This window comes from Tupaia chinensis, unplaced genomic scaffold (assembly GCF_000334495.1).
Source record: "Tupaia chinensis unplaced genomic scaffold, TupChi_1.0 Scaffold000078_1, whole genome shotgun sequence".
In the NCBI taxonomy this organism is placed as follows: domain Eukaryota; kingdom Metazoa; phylum Chordata; class Mammalia; order Scandentia; family Tupaiidae; genus Tupaia; species Tupaia belangeri.
This window is the reverse complement of record NW_006159539.1, coordinates 8,324,178-8,339,173: the sequence shown is the minus strand read 5'-3', so window position 1 is coordinate 8,339,173 and position 14,996 is coordinate 8,324,178. Positions and strand designations below refer to the sequence as shown.

At 43.3% G+C, this 14,996-nt stretch overlaps 1 protein-coding gene across 5 annotated transcripts in view; it reads right to left on the bottom strand.

Moving 5' to 3' along the window:
• Positions 1–14,996, bottom strand: part of CHD2 (chromodomain helicase DNA binding protein 2) — a 125,841-nt gene that overhangs the window by 99,610 nt on the left and 11,235 nt on the right. For all 5 annotated transcript variants that reach the window (XM_027769131.1, XM_027769134.1, XM_027769133.1 and 2 more), the window contains 3 exons: positions 3,700–3,931; positions 2,074–2,160; positions 51–112 (listed from right to left, as the gene is read on the bottom strand). In XM_027769131.1, the coding sequence (XP_027624932.1) occupies positions 51–112; positions 2,074–2,160; positions 3,700–3,931 (381 nt within the window). The remainder of the gene's footprint in view (positions 1–50; positions 113–2,073; positions 2,161–3,699; positions 3,932–14,996) is intronic.

Sequence of the window (14,996 nt, the reverse complement as noted above, 5' to 3'; positions counted from 1 at the left end):
AATGCTGACATGTTCAAAATTTCAGGCGTTCCCCCCCATGAAAAACTTACTGTTTCTTCAGCTGCCTCTGGCCTCTTCTTTTTGGGCTCCCACTCTCAGACCCGCTACTTGCCTTTAGTGTATGAGGAGGGAAAAATGATGACAGACTTTAATTCGCAGTTCTTCAGGACGATGTCTATTCAATTTATTGGGTCATCTGAAAAGCCATGAACTATTTTTGCATGGGAACTATTTTTTCTATGCAAAGATAGTTCATGACGTTTTCGACCACTCAATACTAGGATTCCATAAGAGCTTTCAGACAGAAAGAAACCTAAGCACTTGTTTGGTGGAGATCACTCTTAAATGAGTCTGTTACTACGTAGGTAACTCTGAGGTCAGGAAATGCTCATCTCGGCCTACCTTCTGTGACGGTGATATCTCAACATTTTCTGCAAGAATGCAAATGTTCTGTACCTAGAGTGCCTAATACAAAAGCCACCAGCCATACAGGACTGTTGAGGACTTGAAATGTGGCTAGTGTAAAGAAAAATTGAACTTTCAACATTATCTCATTTCAATTACTATAAATCCTAAAATGCCACACCGTAGGTCTAACGTATCAAACGAAAAAGCCGTATTAGTCAGTGCCTTAAAACACGACCTCCAGATCAATTCATTTGACATTAAAGAGCATGCTCAGACAGGAGCCAACAGTGCTCTGCTATCAGCACTAGGGCCTGGAAAGCCGAGCGTCACAGAAGGTGAATAGCTCTCTTCCTCCAAAAGTAACCAAAACGGCAAAATATTCCTATAGCTTCCTTATAGAGAATGTGTTCATCTTTAAATTTTTTTACTTTAGTTTTTGTAATATGGTATGTGTGCTAGCCAGAAGGGGTTGGGAGGAGGAGTAAGAAATCACCCCCCAGAAGGACTGCCACACCACCACAATCCCTTCTCCTTTCTCCTCTCAGGACTTTGGGCATGCACACACACACGCCTGGCGTGATTCTCAAATTGCTGGGTCCAGGACTCGAACCACAAAGTCAGCCATGCGGGAGTCCAGAGCTTTAACCACCACACCATCTGCTGCCCCATTCATCTTTACAAGAGGAAAAGATTAATAAACTATATGCCTGGTTATAACAAACATGGCTCATTAACCTAGTGCTAGACATTATCAAAAAAAAAAAAAAAAAAAAGGCAAAGACAAATATGCTCAGAGATCATTCAAAATAAAACATCACAAACATAATGCAAAACATTTGGACAAATCCGACTTCTAAATTACATTTACTAAAAGCTTAGACCCAACTCACTATCCTTTCCTAGCTCGAGCTTTCATCAGAAGACGGTTATACCACACACCTAAGAGCAGCACAGTCCTCCAAAGAAGGCAGAAAGGGGACATTTCCCCGAGACAGGGTATCCCTTCAAATTCTAGTCTGCAAATCTAATATAGAGGTAAGGATCCCCAAAATATTACATAAACTAGAAATGGTCAAAGAAATCTAATTTTATAGACAAGAAAACCCAGAACACAGTATCACTTTTAAAAATCAACAATAATGGGACCAGCAGATAGTGTAATGGCTATGTCGCTGGACTCCCACATAGTTGGCCGCAGTTCCAGTCCTGGGCCCGTTGGCTTAAACTCATGCCAGGCACATGTGCGTGCGTGCCCAAGATCCCGAGAGGAGAATGGAGGAGAAGGGATTGCGGCGTGGCCAACCCTCCTGGGGGGTGATTTCTCGCTTTCTGTCTCTCTGTCTCTCTCTGCCTTTCTGGCGAGCACACGTGCCCTACAGCAAAAACCTCTCTCAAAAAAAAAAAAAAAAAACTTTTTTAAAAGAGAAAAAATTTGAAGCCAGTTCTACTAAATGCTCTACCAAAACATCCATTCTCTTATATCTGTTGTTTGTTATATAATTAAGTTAACCTCATCTTCCAATATTGGTTCACAGAAAGCTCACATTGCAGTCACTTCATTCCCATGTCTGAATTTCAGTACCGTTAAAATCAAGACATACCAGAATCAGAAAGGAAGACGGTAACGACTTCAAACATATCCCCTTAAGACAATTTTTTTCTTACCTCTTCCTTAATATTAAAACGTGATGGTTCTTGTCTGCTTCGATTTGACCGCCTGACTCCATAAACATCAGGATATTCTTCCCACATCTATACAAATTAACAGACCAAGCATGAATGTTTTTTTCTTTATGCCCATTTATAGGAACATTTATTTCGATTCAAAAGAATTCAATAACTAAATATCGAAGGGCTGTTTCGCTAGTTTATGAGACAACAAAGTGCCATCTGAAACACAGGTGTAACACTCTAGAACATGCTGAAGTTTAACAATGCCCTTCCTAACTAATGGGTATGAAACCATGTAGTACAATGCTCGCCCATCATTAGAATAAAAACCAGGACCGGACCAGGTGGCTTAAACTCACGCCGGGCGCGTGTGCATGCATGCCCAAGATCCCGAGAGGAGAATGGAGGAGAAGGGATTGCGGCGTGACCATCCCCCCTGGGGGGTGATTTCTCGCTTTCTGTCTCTGTGTCTCTCTCTGTCTGTCTGGCGAGCGCACACGCCCTATAGTGAAAACCTCTACAAAAAAAAAAAAATCATGAGACTAGCAGGTGGCGTGGTGGTTAAGGCGCTGGACACTCCCACATGGCTGACCAGGGTTCGAGTCCTGAATCTGGTGGCTTGCTTTCTCACTTCCTCTCTCTTTCACTCTCACCCTCTGTGTCTCTCTGGTCAAATTAAAAATTAAATGAATGAATAAATAATTTTAAAAAAAATCATTTCACTGGCTGGATGGTGGAGCAGTGGTTTAAAAACAAACAAACAAACAAAAAAGACTCTGCAACGCTGATCGAGGTCAGAACATTCCAGGTTCATGCCCAAAGACCTCCCTGAGTACAAGGGGCAACTTGTACCATGATCAGGGCTGGCTGAAGATGGGAGTGGACTGTGGCATAAAGACCCTGTTGAGGTTGCTGTTTCTCTCTTTTTCTGGCTCATGAAAAAAAAAATTTATGACATTAAATAAACTTTACAAAGCAATGAAAGGAGCCAGCAGGTGATGTAGTAGTTAAGGCTCTGCACTCCCACATGGCCTACCAGACCCAGCAGCTGCAAAACCACAGCAGGTGCATGTGTCTGTATGCCCAAAATCCCCGCCAGAGAATGGAAAAGGGATTGTGGCGTGGCCATCCCCTCTGGGGAGGGGATTTCTCATTTTCCCTCTCACTGTCGGTCTCTCTCTCTAGATAGTGCACACACCCTAGGGCAAAAACATTTAAAAATATTTTAAAGGCAGTAATTTTAACCACCTTATTTACTTTTCCTTCAAGCCACTGGGGCCAGGATTCAAATCACGCATCTAGCCACATGGAATCTGGCTCCTGTAGCCACTAGACCACAGGCCTGCCCTAATCACTTTTGAACGTTAAAAACCAAAGTTACAAAAATGTGTCTCTCTATACTGCAACTAAATGGGCCAAGTGATTATTTTCCATATAGCCCTATGTTATTAAGTTGATAAGTCGTCGTACTTGCAGAAACAATCCCCATTCCTATTTGAGTATGGTACGTTATTTGTAGTTTGCGTTATCAAAATATACTAATGAGTTTTCGTAGGAAATAAAAGGCTGCTAGCTGGCGCTGGCTGGCAGCACATTTGTGCCGTTCGGCAACGTAGCTACCTTCTTCACGTCGGCTATCCGCTCCTTCTTAGAGGCTGGCTTCTCTTTGGCTTCTGGAAGGACTGGCTGGGATTTGGAACCCGCTGATTCACTCTCAGATTCGGACTGACTCTCAGAAGACTCAGAAGTGCTGTTGGACTCGCTGCCATGTCCGCTTCCTGGATCACTGCCCTGCTCACTTTCCGACTGGCTGCCTGAGTCTGAACCTGAAGCTTCTTCAGAGGCTGAATGACTTCATTGAAGAGAGAGAGAGAGAGAGATTTAAAATACTTAAGAACTGTCGCACGAATCTGTCTAAAAAAAAAAAAACCTCATGGTAAAATGTCAGCAGAGAGTCATTTTGGTAACACAGAATCTTCAGATTCATTGTTATATTCTCATGCTGCAAATACCACTATCATTTTCAACGTCCCCAGCTGGCGACCCTTTTCTGAGTGTTCTCATGATGCCATTTACCACGGTTTATCTAGACACGCTCTATTATAAAATTCGGACGCAGGATATTATCATCCCTTTCATTCACGTGAGGTAAAACTGAAGCTCAGGAGTATTTCAGTAACTCTCAGACCTCGTTGACACGGTGAGAATCCACTAGGTATCAGCTGTTCGGTGTCGTTCCACCTTCAGGATAAAAACAACGACTCATCTGGGGAGCTTTAATAAAAATACACACGCATGGGCCTGGCAAGTGGTGTGTCGACTGGGGTGCTGAACTTCCACCTGGCTGGCTGTGGTTCAAGTCCCGGACTTGGCAGCTTGCTGTCTCCCTATCCCTGTCTCTCTCTGATCAAATTGAAAAATAATAATAATGAATAAAACATATATATACATATATATGTACATATACATATATATTTGTATTATGTACACACACACACACACACACACACACACACACACCAACCCCAATCCAGAGCTCTGGTCTTAAGAGTCTCCTGCAGTGAGTCCTAAACGTGGTAGACTTCACAGAAAAATTAAACAAAAAGGGTGTTTTGACTCTAATGAGAACCTCTAATGCAATAAAGACTGCTACTGGCCTCCACACATTCTCCACCCCGTCTTCATTCCACACATCCCTCTGCAAGAGCAATCTAAGTAGGGAGGTGACAGGTGAAATCACAAAATAGAAACAGAAGGGTGAAGGATGATAGCGTGTCCACCTCAAGTGCAAAGAAAAGCAATACAGGCATCTTCCAGAAATTCATGGACAATGGAGATTAGGAAAAACATGCAGATTTCAAAGCATTTTTTGCACCAAAATAAACACATACTGCATTCCAACAGGTATCTGGTGACATGTTAAGCACTTTATTTTGCTTATTCCTCAGAACAACCAGATTCAATATTACTCACAAAGGAAGGATTAAAAAAACAAACAAACAAACAAACCTGAGACATATTAAGCAACTTAGCCAATGAGCAAAGTATAGGGTAGAGATTCCAATCCATGTCTGGCTCTAAAGACCATACTCAACCTCAGGAGGCATCAAAACCTTACAGACTTGGGACCAGCAAATGGCATAGTGGTTACGTCACTGGTTATGGCCGACTGCAGTTCGGACCTGGTGCCTTCAAAATCCCATAGGGAGCATGTGCGTGCGTGCCCAAGATGCCAGGAGGAGAATGGAGGAGAAGGGACTGTAGCATGGCCATACCCTACGGGAGGTAATTTCTCACTTTCCCTCTCACAACCTCTGTCTCTGTCTTCAGTGAGCACACACTCACAGGGCAAGAAACTGAAAAAAAAATAAATAAATAAAATAAAAACTTAAGACTTAAAAAATAAACTTTATCTCTGTTATACAATATCCCCAAACTGTGAAGCAGCCATGATAACAAGCACCTCAACACATCCAAGGCCTCACTGTAAGAACTAGCAGATAGTGTGTGGTTAAAGGCACTGGATTCCCTCATGGCTAAAAGCGGTTCGAGTCCCAGACCTGACGACTTGCTTTCTTGCTTTCCCTTTCTCTCTGCCTCTGGTCAAATTAAAAACAACAACAACCACAACAAAACAATAACAAAAAAATGTAATTAAACAAATAATTCTTTAAAAAAAAAAAAAAAAGACCTCATTATAATTGCTGAGTCTTCAGCCCTTGTACCGTCCAAGTTGACTACTCCAGGTGACTAAGGCACCTACGTCACTTATTCTACACCTGTGACCAATCAGAAGGTGGTCGCCAGGCAAAAGAACAGAGGAAGGTTTAATACCAACACAAAAAGCGTGAGCTCTGGCATTCACTGCATGCGTTCCAGTCCTGGATCACCTCAGCTCTGTGCCATCTTCAAACCAGTGCCACCTCTGTGATGTCCTACCTACAGGGTCTTGGGAACATCAAAATGACAGCTATGGGGTGGAGGGGGTGGGGGAACCGTAAAATATTTAATAGACACAAAAAGAAATGTTCTCTGTTGATGATACTGTATACAGTCATGTCTTTGGCTTGATTAATATGCACCGTGTATTCATGCCGGGAAGAATCATGTTGTCCACTGTAAAAACGTGCAGCTGATTAAACGTAAATTTAAAAATAAATTTAAAAGGGCTGGCAGGTGGCATGGTGGTTACAGGCACTGGACTCCCACATGGCCGACCCTGGTTCAAGTCCTAGAATTGACAGTTTGCTTTTTCACTGTCCCTCTCACTCACTCGGCTCTGTCCCTCTCTGGACAAATTAAAATAAATAAATATAAAGTAAAGTAAAATAATTATTAAGAAAAATAAACTTTAAAAAAAGTTTTTTTCTAAGGCAATCTTGGATTTTCACTTGCTGTGCTGGTATACCTAAATGAGCCATAGGCAAAAAGCCTTCATTCTGAAAATGACATCTCCCTATGGGGGAAAAAAATGACAGTCATTAAAGCTGCAGTCTGTGGAGGCCAAGGCCCTCAATAGTAGAAATCACACTGAAGCTCAGATTCCTCTTCAAACACAAAGTTCTCCGCAGCTAACACCATCACATCATATGACCCATGACACTACTGTCTACTTCTTAGTTCTGCCTCCACCGTTGTGCTTGAGGTAGAAAGGTCAAGAGCCACTCTAGAATTTCCTAATAAGGAATTTAGAGAGGGCTGTCTACTTGAAAGGGATGGACCTGAAAGTGGTATTTACACAGGTAAAGCAGCTGAGTGCTTGCAGAGGCCTGAGAGATTAGCAGTTAATACTACACTTCCCCTCCTGGCACCTGGGGCCAGGTCACTGGTGATACCCAATCTCAGTCTGCCCTATAAACCCAGGCCACAGGACACCACTTGGAGAGCACAGGGCATTGCTCACCGATGGCCACTGCACTCACTGCTTACGCAGCAAATTAAAGACCTAACTGCCAGGCCCCAACAGCTCTAGGAAAACATCCTTTGCATTCAACTGCCTATTAAGTATGGCAGTTGGTGTAGTGGCTATGTCCTTAGACTCCCACGTAGTCGACCGTGGTTCAAGTCCCGGACCTGGTGGTTTCAACTCACATCGGGCACATGTGCGTGCGTGCGTGCGTGCCCAAGATCCCAAGAGGAGAGTAGAGGAGAAGGGATTGCAGCATGGCCATCCCCCTGGGGGTTGATTTCTCACTTTCTGTCTCTCTGTCTCTTTCCGGCGAGTACATAAACCCTATAGCAAAAACCTCTCCCCTCCTCCCCCAAAAGAAAAGTAAGTCATGCCGGGCACGGGTGTGTGATGCCCAAGATCCCGGGAGGACAAAGGGGGAGAAAGGATTGCAGGCATGGCCATTCCCCCCTGGGGGGGGATTGATTTCTCACTGTCCTTCTCACTGTCTCTGTTTCCCCTACCCCAAGCACCCTAAGGCAAAAATCTCTTAATTAAAAAAAAAAAAAAAAAGAGGCAGTCCATCCCAAGTCTCAGCTACTATACAATGTGGGCATTTTACCAGTGACATCTGACCTCGACTAACTCCAATGCCTTGCACTTCCCATTTGTCCCATCCTCAATAGCAAGGTCAGCTGTCAGCCTCTGACAGACTTCAGAACTAAGCCTGTGTCCGTCAATGTTCCATGTGCCTGGCCCAGTGTACTGGAGAAGGGGGATGTGCTAACTTGGGCAGAGTATGCAACCTGCCTACCTCTTGAACTGACTGGCTTCGTCTCTCAGCTACTGTAATGCCTTTAACTCCAGAGAGGAATTTAAGGTGGCATGTTTTGGCAATCATCACTGTCAGAGGACTACAACACGGTCATATACTTCCACAAAATAAAAATCATCCCGACGACAATGAAAAGAAGGAAATCTTCCACCACAAATGCAGGACCCAGAAACATGCAACGGGCAGCAGAGAACAGGTAACTACAACAGTCCCGTTATTTGGCTGTTTCCAGCTGGTAAGACTCACTGCAGGGACCAGCAGTTAAAGTAATGGCTATGTCACTGGACTCCCACGTAGTCGACTGCGGTTTGAGTCCCGGACACAGTGACTTAAACTTACGCTAGGTGTGTGTGCGTGCGTGCCCAAGATCCCGAGAGGAGAATGGAGAAGGGATTGCAGCATGGTCATCCTCCCTGGGGGGTGGATTTCTCGCTTTCTGTCTTTCCGGCGAGTGCATGCACCCTATAGCAAAAACCTCTCAAAAAAAAGAATCTCTGCAGATGGGAAGTAAGGTAATGCCAATGCCCCGTCATGGTACTCATATATGAGGAAGGGGTAGGGGTGGGCTTCAAAAAATCAGGGGAAGATGTGTCTTATGTGAAAACTATGTGTGGATTTCAAAACCTTTCTGTACTGAAATAAACCCATACTGACTTGTTATAACATGTCAGAACAGGATCTAGTAAGAAACTGGTATATTATATTACTTTGAAAAGAGACCCTATGAGATCGACATGAATTCTGCTAAAACTCAAGCAAGATCAAAGAGAAAATTTACAGTGAAGCTTGGGTGAAAGAATGGTGGAATCATGGATGCTTCATGCAAACTATCGGGACAAGGTCCCAAAGAAACCGGCAGCCTGCAGATGGCTCATTCGCTTGGAGAAGGAAGGAGGTGAAGCTGGCAGAAGACAGCCACAGCTGCAGAGCATCCACATCACAGAGCAGAGGGTCTGCACCCGTTTACTTTCTCAGCCAGGATTTTGTAGGCTGGAACTAATAAGACGTCTGTAGTCTTGGTAACTGTCCCTGCTGTGAGTCGCTGGGGGTCTCTGAAGTGAGGGTGTGAACAAGAAACAATTTATTTTCCCTTGCAACTTGATGTGGATGTTGTCCTGCCTTCGTAACGGCATTACTCGGTTTTCATACTTTTCAAAGGAGGACGAGTTCCTAAATGCTGAAATAGAAAAGGAATTTAAAAATAAAAAAATTCGCCAAGGGGCCAGCTCAGTGGCACAGCAGTAATACGCTGCTCAGAGAAGTCAGAAAGATCCAACATGGTGTCTAGGGTTCCAACTCCCAGTCAGATCAGCTGGAAATGGCCACACGGGAGTCCCTGGGCAGGAAGACTAGAGGGACGGGGTCAGAGCATGACCAGGCCCAGGAGAGGGTGCTCGTTTCTGTCTCTTGAACATGCTCATGGGCATACGCATGCTCGATCATGGATGTTCTATCATGGACACAGAAATATACACACACACACACACAGAAACACTTCCACATCGAGAGAGCTGACTGTTTAAGTGTTCCCTCAAGAACATGGAGAATTGGGGAACCAGCAGTTAGCGTAATGGCTATGTCGCTGGACTCCCACGTAGTCGACCGCGGTTCGCGTCCCGGACCCGGTGGCTTAAAACTCACGCCGGGCGCGTGTGCGTGCGGGCCCAAGATCCCGAGAGAAGAATGGAGGAGAAGGGATTGCGGCGTGACCATCCCCCCTGGGGGGTGATTTCTCGCTTTCTGTCTCTATGTCTCTCTCTGTCTGTCTGGCGAGCGCACGCGCCCTACAGTGAAAATCTCTCAAAAAAAAAAAAAAGAACATGGAGAATTCATTTCACGAAAGGTTATACAGATTTGCAATTAATACCTATCAAATTTACAATTAATACTCCTCACTGTTAGTACTAAAGTGCAGCCTACATGCTAATTTAAAGCAGTAGAGAAGGTGGAAAAGCCACAAAGGAGGATCTGACTGAGTTGGTGGTTGAGGAGTGCTTGAAGCATCCACATACGTAATAAAATTACTTTATGATGACAATGGTTTAATGTTTACAAGGCAAGTGAGAATGAGATTTTCAGGAATGATTATCCACCATAAATACAGAACCCTCATGAAACCCAAGTGAATCTGAAAGTTACTTACGGTCATAGATACAAACAAGTTTTATCATTTTTTATTAACCAAATAATTATAACAAAGGAAATATGGTACAAAAATAACAGAAAGGAACTCAAGTCCAAACTCCAGATTTTTAGATTCCAATACAGAATAAATGTTTGTAAGAAAAAAGCTCAACACTTCTTTACAACTTGTGGACAAAAAGGATTTGGTATCTCTACAAAATCTTTTCTGAAGGAGATAAAACAGAATGGTAACTCTCCCTTACAACTGAAAACCGAAAGCATGCAGCGCTAACTTTAGGCTGAGTCCACGTAAAATGTTTAATGGCTGTTCCCTGTACAGCCACAAGAGGGCAGCACGGCAACACTGCACTTACAAGAGCTGGCCTGTGGATTCTCCACCCAAGAACCGCCATTTCGGCGCTTGAATAATGCCTATTTTCCTAACCTACAAAATGGCTGAACTGCTTGGCACAGACCTTGGTGTTTTTGTTGGCAAGGGCACAATCTGGCAAAAGGGCAAGTCAATCTACATTAGAATTTCACAGAATTTATTTCTAGATTAAGCTTTTATCAACGAGAGAACAGCTAGTATTTATGGAACACTTACGTGTTAGACAAAGGCACACAAAAAAAATCTGCTAACCCTAACAGTAACCCTGTTTAAGAAGACAATGCCCAAGTGTGTCTATTATCTGCCACCCCCAAGCCTGAATTACAGAATCTCACAGTATCAACTTCCACGTACCACTGTCCTGTAGGACAGTATTCAGTTGAATAGATTATAAAACTAACCAACTTTGATAAATAACTAATCCTTCTCAGTCACCTCTATGTGTGCTAAGGGGATGGAAAGGCAATGATTAAGTCACAAAGAAGAATCCATGTATTTCCCTATGAAAATGCATCTTTAAATCCTTTATGAACTGGAGAATAATTTGTACTATAAGCAAGGTTAAGTAAGAGACAAGTAACAAGACAGGAAAGGAATGTATATATACATAGGCATGTATACACATACACACATAGATATAAAAATACAGGGAACCAGCAGTTAGTGTAATGGCTATGTCGCTGGACTCCCACGTAGTCGACCGCGGTTCGTGGCCCGGACCCGGTGGCTTAAAACTCACACCGGGCGCGTGTGCGTGCGTGCCCAAGATCCCGAGAGGAGAATGGAGGAGAAGGGATTGCGGTGTGACCATCCCCCCTGGGGGGTGATTTCTCGCTTTCTGTCTCTATGTCTCTCTCTGTCTGTCTGGCGAGCGCACGCGCCCTATAGCAAAAATCTCCAAAAAAAAAAAAAATACATATAAAAGAAACCAGAAAACTGGGCAAAGAAAATGGATACATGATTACAAAATAGAAACTCAAATGGCCAATAAAGAAAACAATTAAATATCACTGGTAATTTAGAAAATGCATATTATTTTCCTCTCATCTGCTTTGAAGAAATTAAAATATGTCTAAGAATATCATATGATGGGAAACCAGCAGTTAGCGTAATGGCTATGTCGCTGGACTCCCACATAGTTGACCGCGGTTCGCGTCCTGGACCCGGTGGCTTAAAAAACTCACACTGGGTGCGTGTGTGTGCGTGCCCAAGATCCTGAGAGAAGCATGGAGGAGAAGGGATTGCGGCGTGGCCATCCCCCCCGGGGGGGTGATTTCTCGCTTTCTGTCTCTATGTCTCTCTCTGTCTGGCGAGCAAACGCGCCCTATAGTGAAAAACCTCTCAAAAAAAAAAAAAAAGAAAAGAAAAAGAATATCATATGGTGGTGAGAAAGCAAAAACAGTTCTCAAATGCCATTACTGAAAATGTAATCCACTGGCATGGTGGTTAAGGGAGATAGATCCCACATGGGAAACTTCACGGTTTGAGTCCTAGACCCAGCAGTTTGGAAAACATGTCAGGTGCATATGTGTGTGTGCCCAAAATTCCAAAGGAGAATGGAGACGAAACTGTAGCACGGCCATCCTCTTCTTGCTCCCTCCCCTGCCACTCCTTCCCACTCACTTTCTCTGCAATGAGAGTACACACACAAACCTTCAGAGCTCTGTTCTACAATTAAAAAATAAATAAATAAAAGGGCAGGAAAGGGGTGGCTCTGTGACAAAGCAGGAACGTACTACCCAGAAGTCAAATCCCATGTGGCCACCACAGTTCTCACCAAGGTGCACATCCCTGGCTGAGCCTGCCTGAAGTACATCAAGCAAACGCAAGAGGGCCCAGGATTGAACAGGCTGGAGGGCTGGGGGAAGGGACTGTGGCATGAACACACGCTGTGGAGGGTACTTCTCTCTTACACACATAAAGCTTTTCACATGTTTCATCATTTCCCATAAAGGAGATGTTTCTTTTTTAAAAAAATATTTTTATTTCACTTTAATTTTCAATTTTGCTGTAGGGTACATGCACTCACCAGACACAGAGGAGGGAGGGAGGGGGAGAAAAGAAGATAGAGAGGAGAAGGAGAGAGAGGAAGTGAGAAAGCAAACCTCCAGGTCTAGGACTCTACCCGCACCATGTGGGAGTCCAGTGCCTTAACCACACCACCTGCTAGCCCTAGGAGATGTTCCCTGACATCATAAAATTGATCAGCTTTAGAGAGCAGACCATTCCCAGGATTAATGAAAGTTACTCTAACATAACTAGTACTATAGGCTGTCCTTCCGGTGTTAAAGTAAAATGTATGGAAGGCCACTCATTTGGACTGAGCTGGGCCCCAACAGACCAAACCGAAATGGAGTCATGCATGCAAAACTTTTAAATGATCTAATCTGCAATCTGCAGGACAGAAAAGATACCCCACTCCCCAAACAAGTCAGTTCTAGCCGGTATGATAAGGCAGTCCCTTCTGGCTCAACCTTTACAAGGAAAAATGCCTGAAGGAATAACCTTTACAAGGAAAAATGCCTGAAGTAACCTGAAGTTAAACCAATCTGCTTTTTTGTATTGTTATTTCCTTATCCCTGTTCAAACTACCGAAGAAAAACTGGGTGTCAGCTTCTATTGTTCATGGATGGGATGCCTGATTCGTGAACCGCTAATAAAATCCAACGTTCAACTCAATCTTTTAACTCAAGTTAGATGAAACTTTGCCTTTTGAAACCACAAAAGGGCACACAACAGTGCTGCTTACAACTTAAAACAAAAAAAAGAAACCCAGCGGTAAAGGAAAAAATATTCTCCCTTTGGTAAATACGTTTTGGAATTCTCCATTGGAATCGGGCACAAGTTACCTCCGCGTTTTAGCATCCACCTCTGCTCCTCCTAATCAACAACCAACATCTGAGCAGTCCTAGTTTACAAAGCACCCACCTTTGGGAGCCAGGCATGCAAGCCATTAGGGACAAATGACTTACAGCAAGGAACCTGGCTGCAGTAAGAACTGGATACAATTTCACCAACAGTTATCTAATCGGGATCTGGCAGTCCATTACCGACAGAGGGCACAGTAATTCTTCTATTCAGGTAAAAACAAAAGACCTGGTAAACAACCAGGCTGTGGAAAGCCAGAGTCACAAGCAGAAATGTGCTCCCTGGAATTCACTAACAAAGGTAGTATTAGTCAGCTAAAGTGATATACTGATATGTACCGGAGGATTTTAAGTTTAAGAAAAATATTATTAAGGTACAAGTGTGTTTTGTTGCAAAAAAATTTTTTAAACCCATGTGATTTTTTTTTTCATGATACATTTCCTGTGAACTTTTTGAAGACCTTAGTACTGACATCCATTTGGAACCTTAAGGATAAAAGAAGTATATAAAAATCCTGAGAGTGAAGCCCATTTATTTATTTATTTATTTATTAGAGATTTTTTACTATAGGGTGCATGTACTTGCTGAAGAGATAAGAGACAGAGAGACAGAAAATGAGAAATCCTCCTCTTCAGAGGGGACGGCCACGCTGCAATCCTATCTTCTCCAAATCTTGGGCACGCATGCACACACCCAGCTTGACTTTCAAGCCGACGGATCTGAGACTAGAACTGCGGTCGACCATATGGAAGCCCAGCACCTTAATCACTGCGCTACCTCCTGGACACAGCCCTTTTCGTTTTTTAAGCAAGAGTAATAGAACACTGCAAGAATTTGATTCATCACTCCCTTCCTTCAAAATGACAAAGTTAACAGCACATACTAAGTTCACAGCACATACTACCTCGTGTGAATGTCAACAACCCATATCCAAACTGAAGACTCACTAATCCTAATCGTTGAGGCTTGTCAGCACTGGCCACACTGGGGAAATTTCCCCTGGAAAATAAGTCTGGAAAATACGTCTATAGACAACTGCTTCCAGACCTGGCTGTGTCACCAGGATCCAGAGCTACTGACAATCTCCTCACTTACTACATAATGCCGATAATCAAGTCAGGTTTCGCCTGGATTGTTTGTTTGTTTGTTTTTTAAATTCTCCACTGAGTGAGTCTTATGCAAAACCCATCAGGGAACTAGCTTAGAACAAAAACCACAAAATTATCATAAACCTTGACTGAATCCAAAGTATTCTTGTAGCAATGGAAGTCAGAGGGCACAAGGGCAAAGTGCTTGGAGGCCTCCAGTGTGTCTCATTACCACCCCCAACCCCCAAACACACACACCTTTCCAGTTCCCAAAGCTACCCCCAGAAGAATCATTTAAAAGGCTTTATTTTAACCAGATCTTTTTTGATGTAAAACCAGGGCCTTTTGGGCAGCACCGCTTCTGGCCTTAACCAGACTCACAATGGATTGAGACTTGAGTTTTCCTTTCTTTTATGATGCAAAACTGTCTAAAAGAAACACTGTCCCTAACTGGCCTAAACAAACAGCTTGAAGATTAATGTAAATCTAATTACTGTATTAAAAGTAAGTAAATGAGTAATCTAAACTTTTGGAGGTGCTTGGAAAGTGTAAATAGAGAACTACTTTAAGGAAAAACGATCATGGACAAAATTGAGGACTAGATCCATGGTATATATTCAGGACTCTCCTACAGAATTATTCCAGACTTTCACAATTTCCTATACAGTTTTCTCTTACTCATAAAACTCGACAGCCACTGCTTGAGCAATCATGGAATCAAAG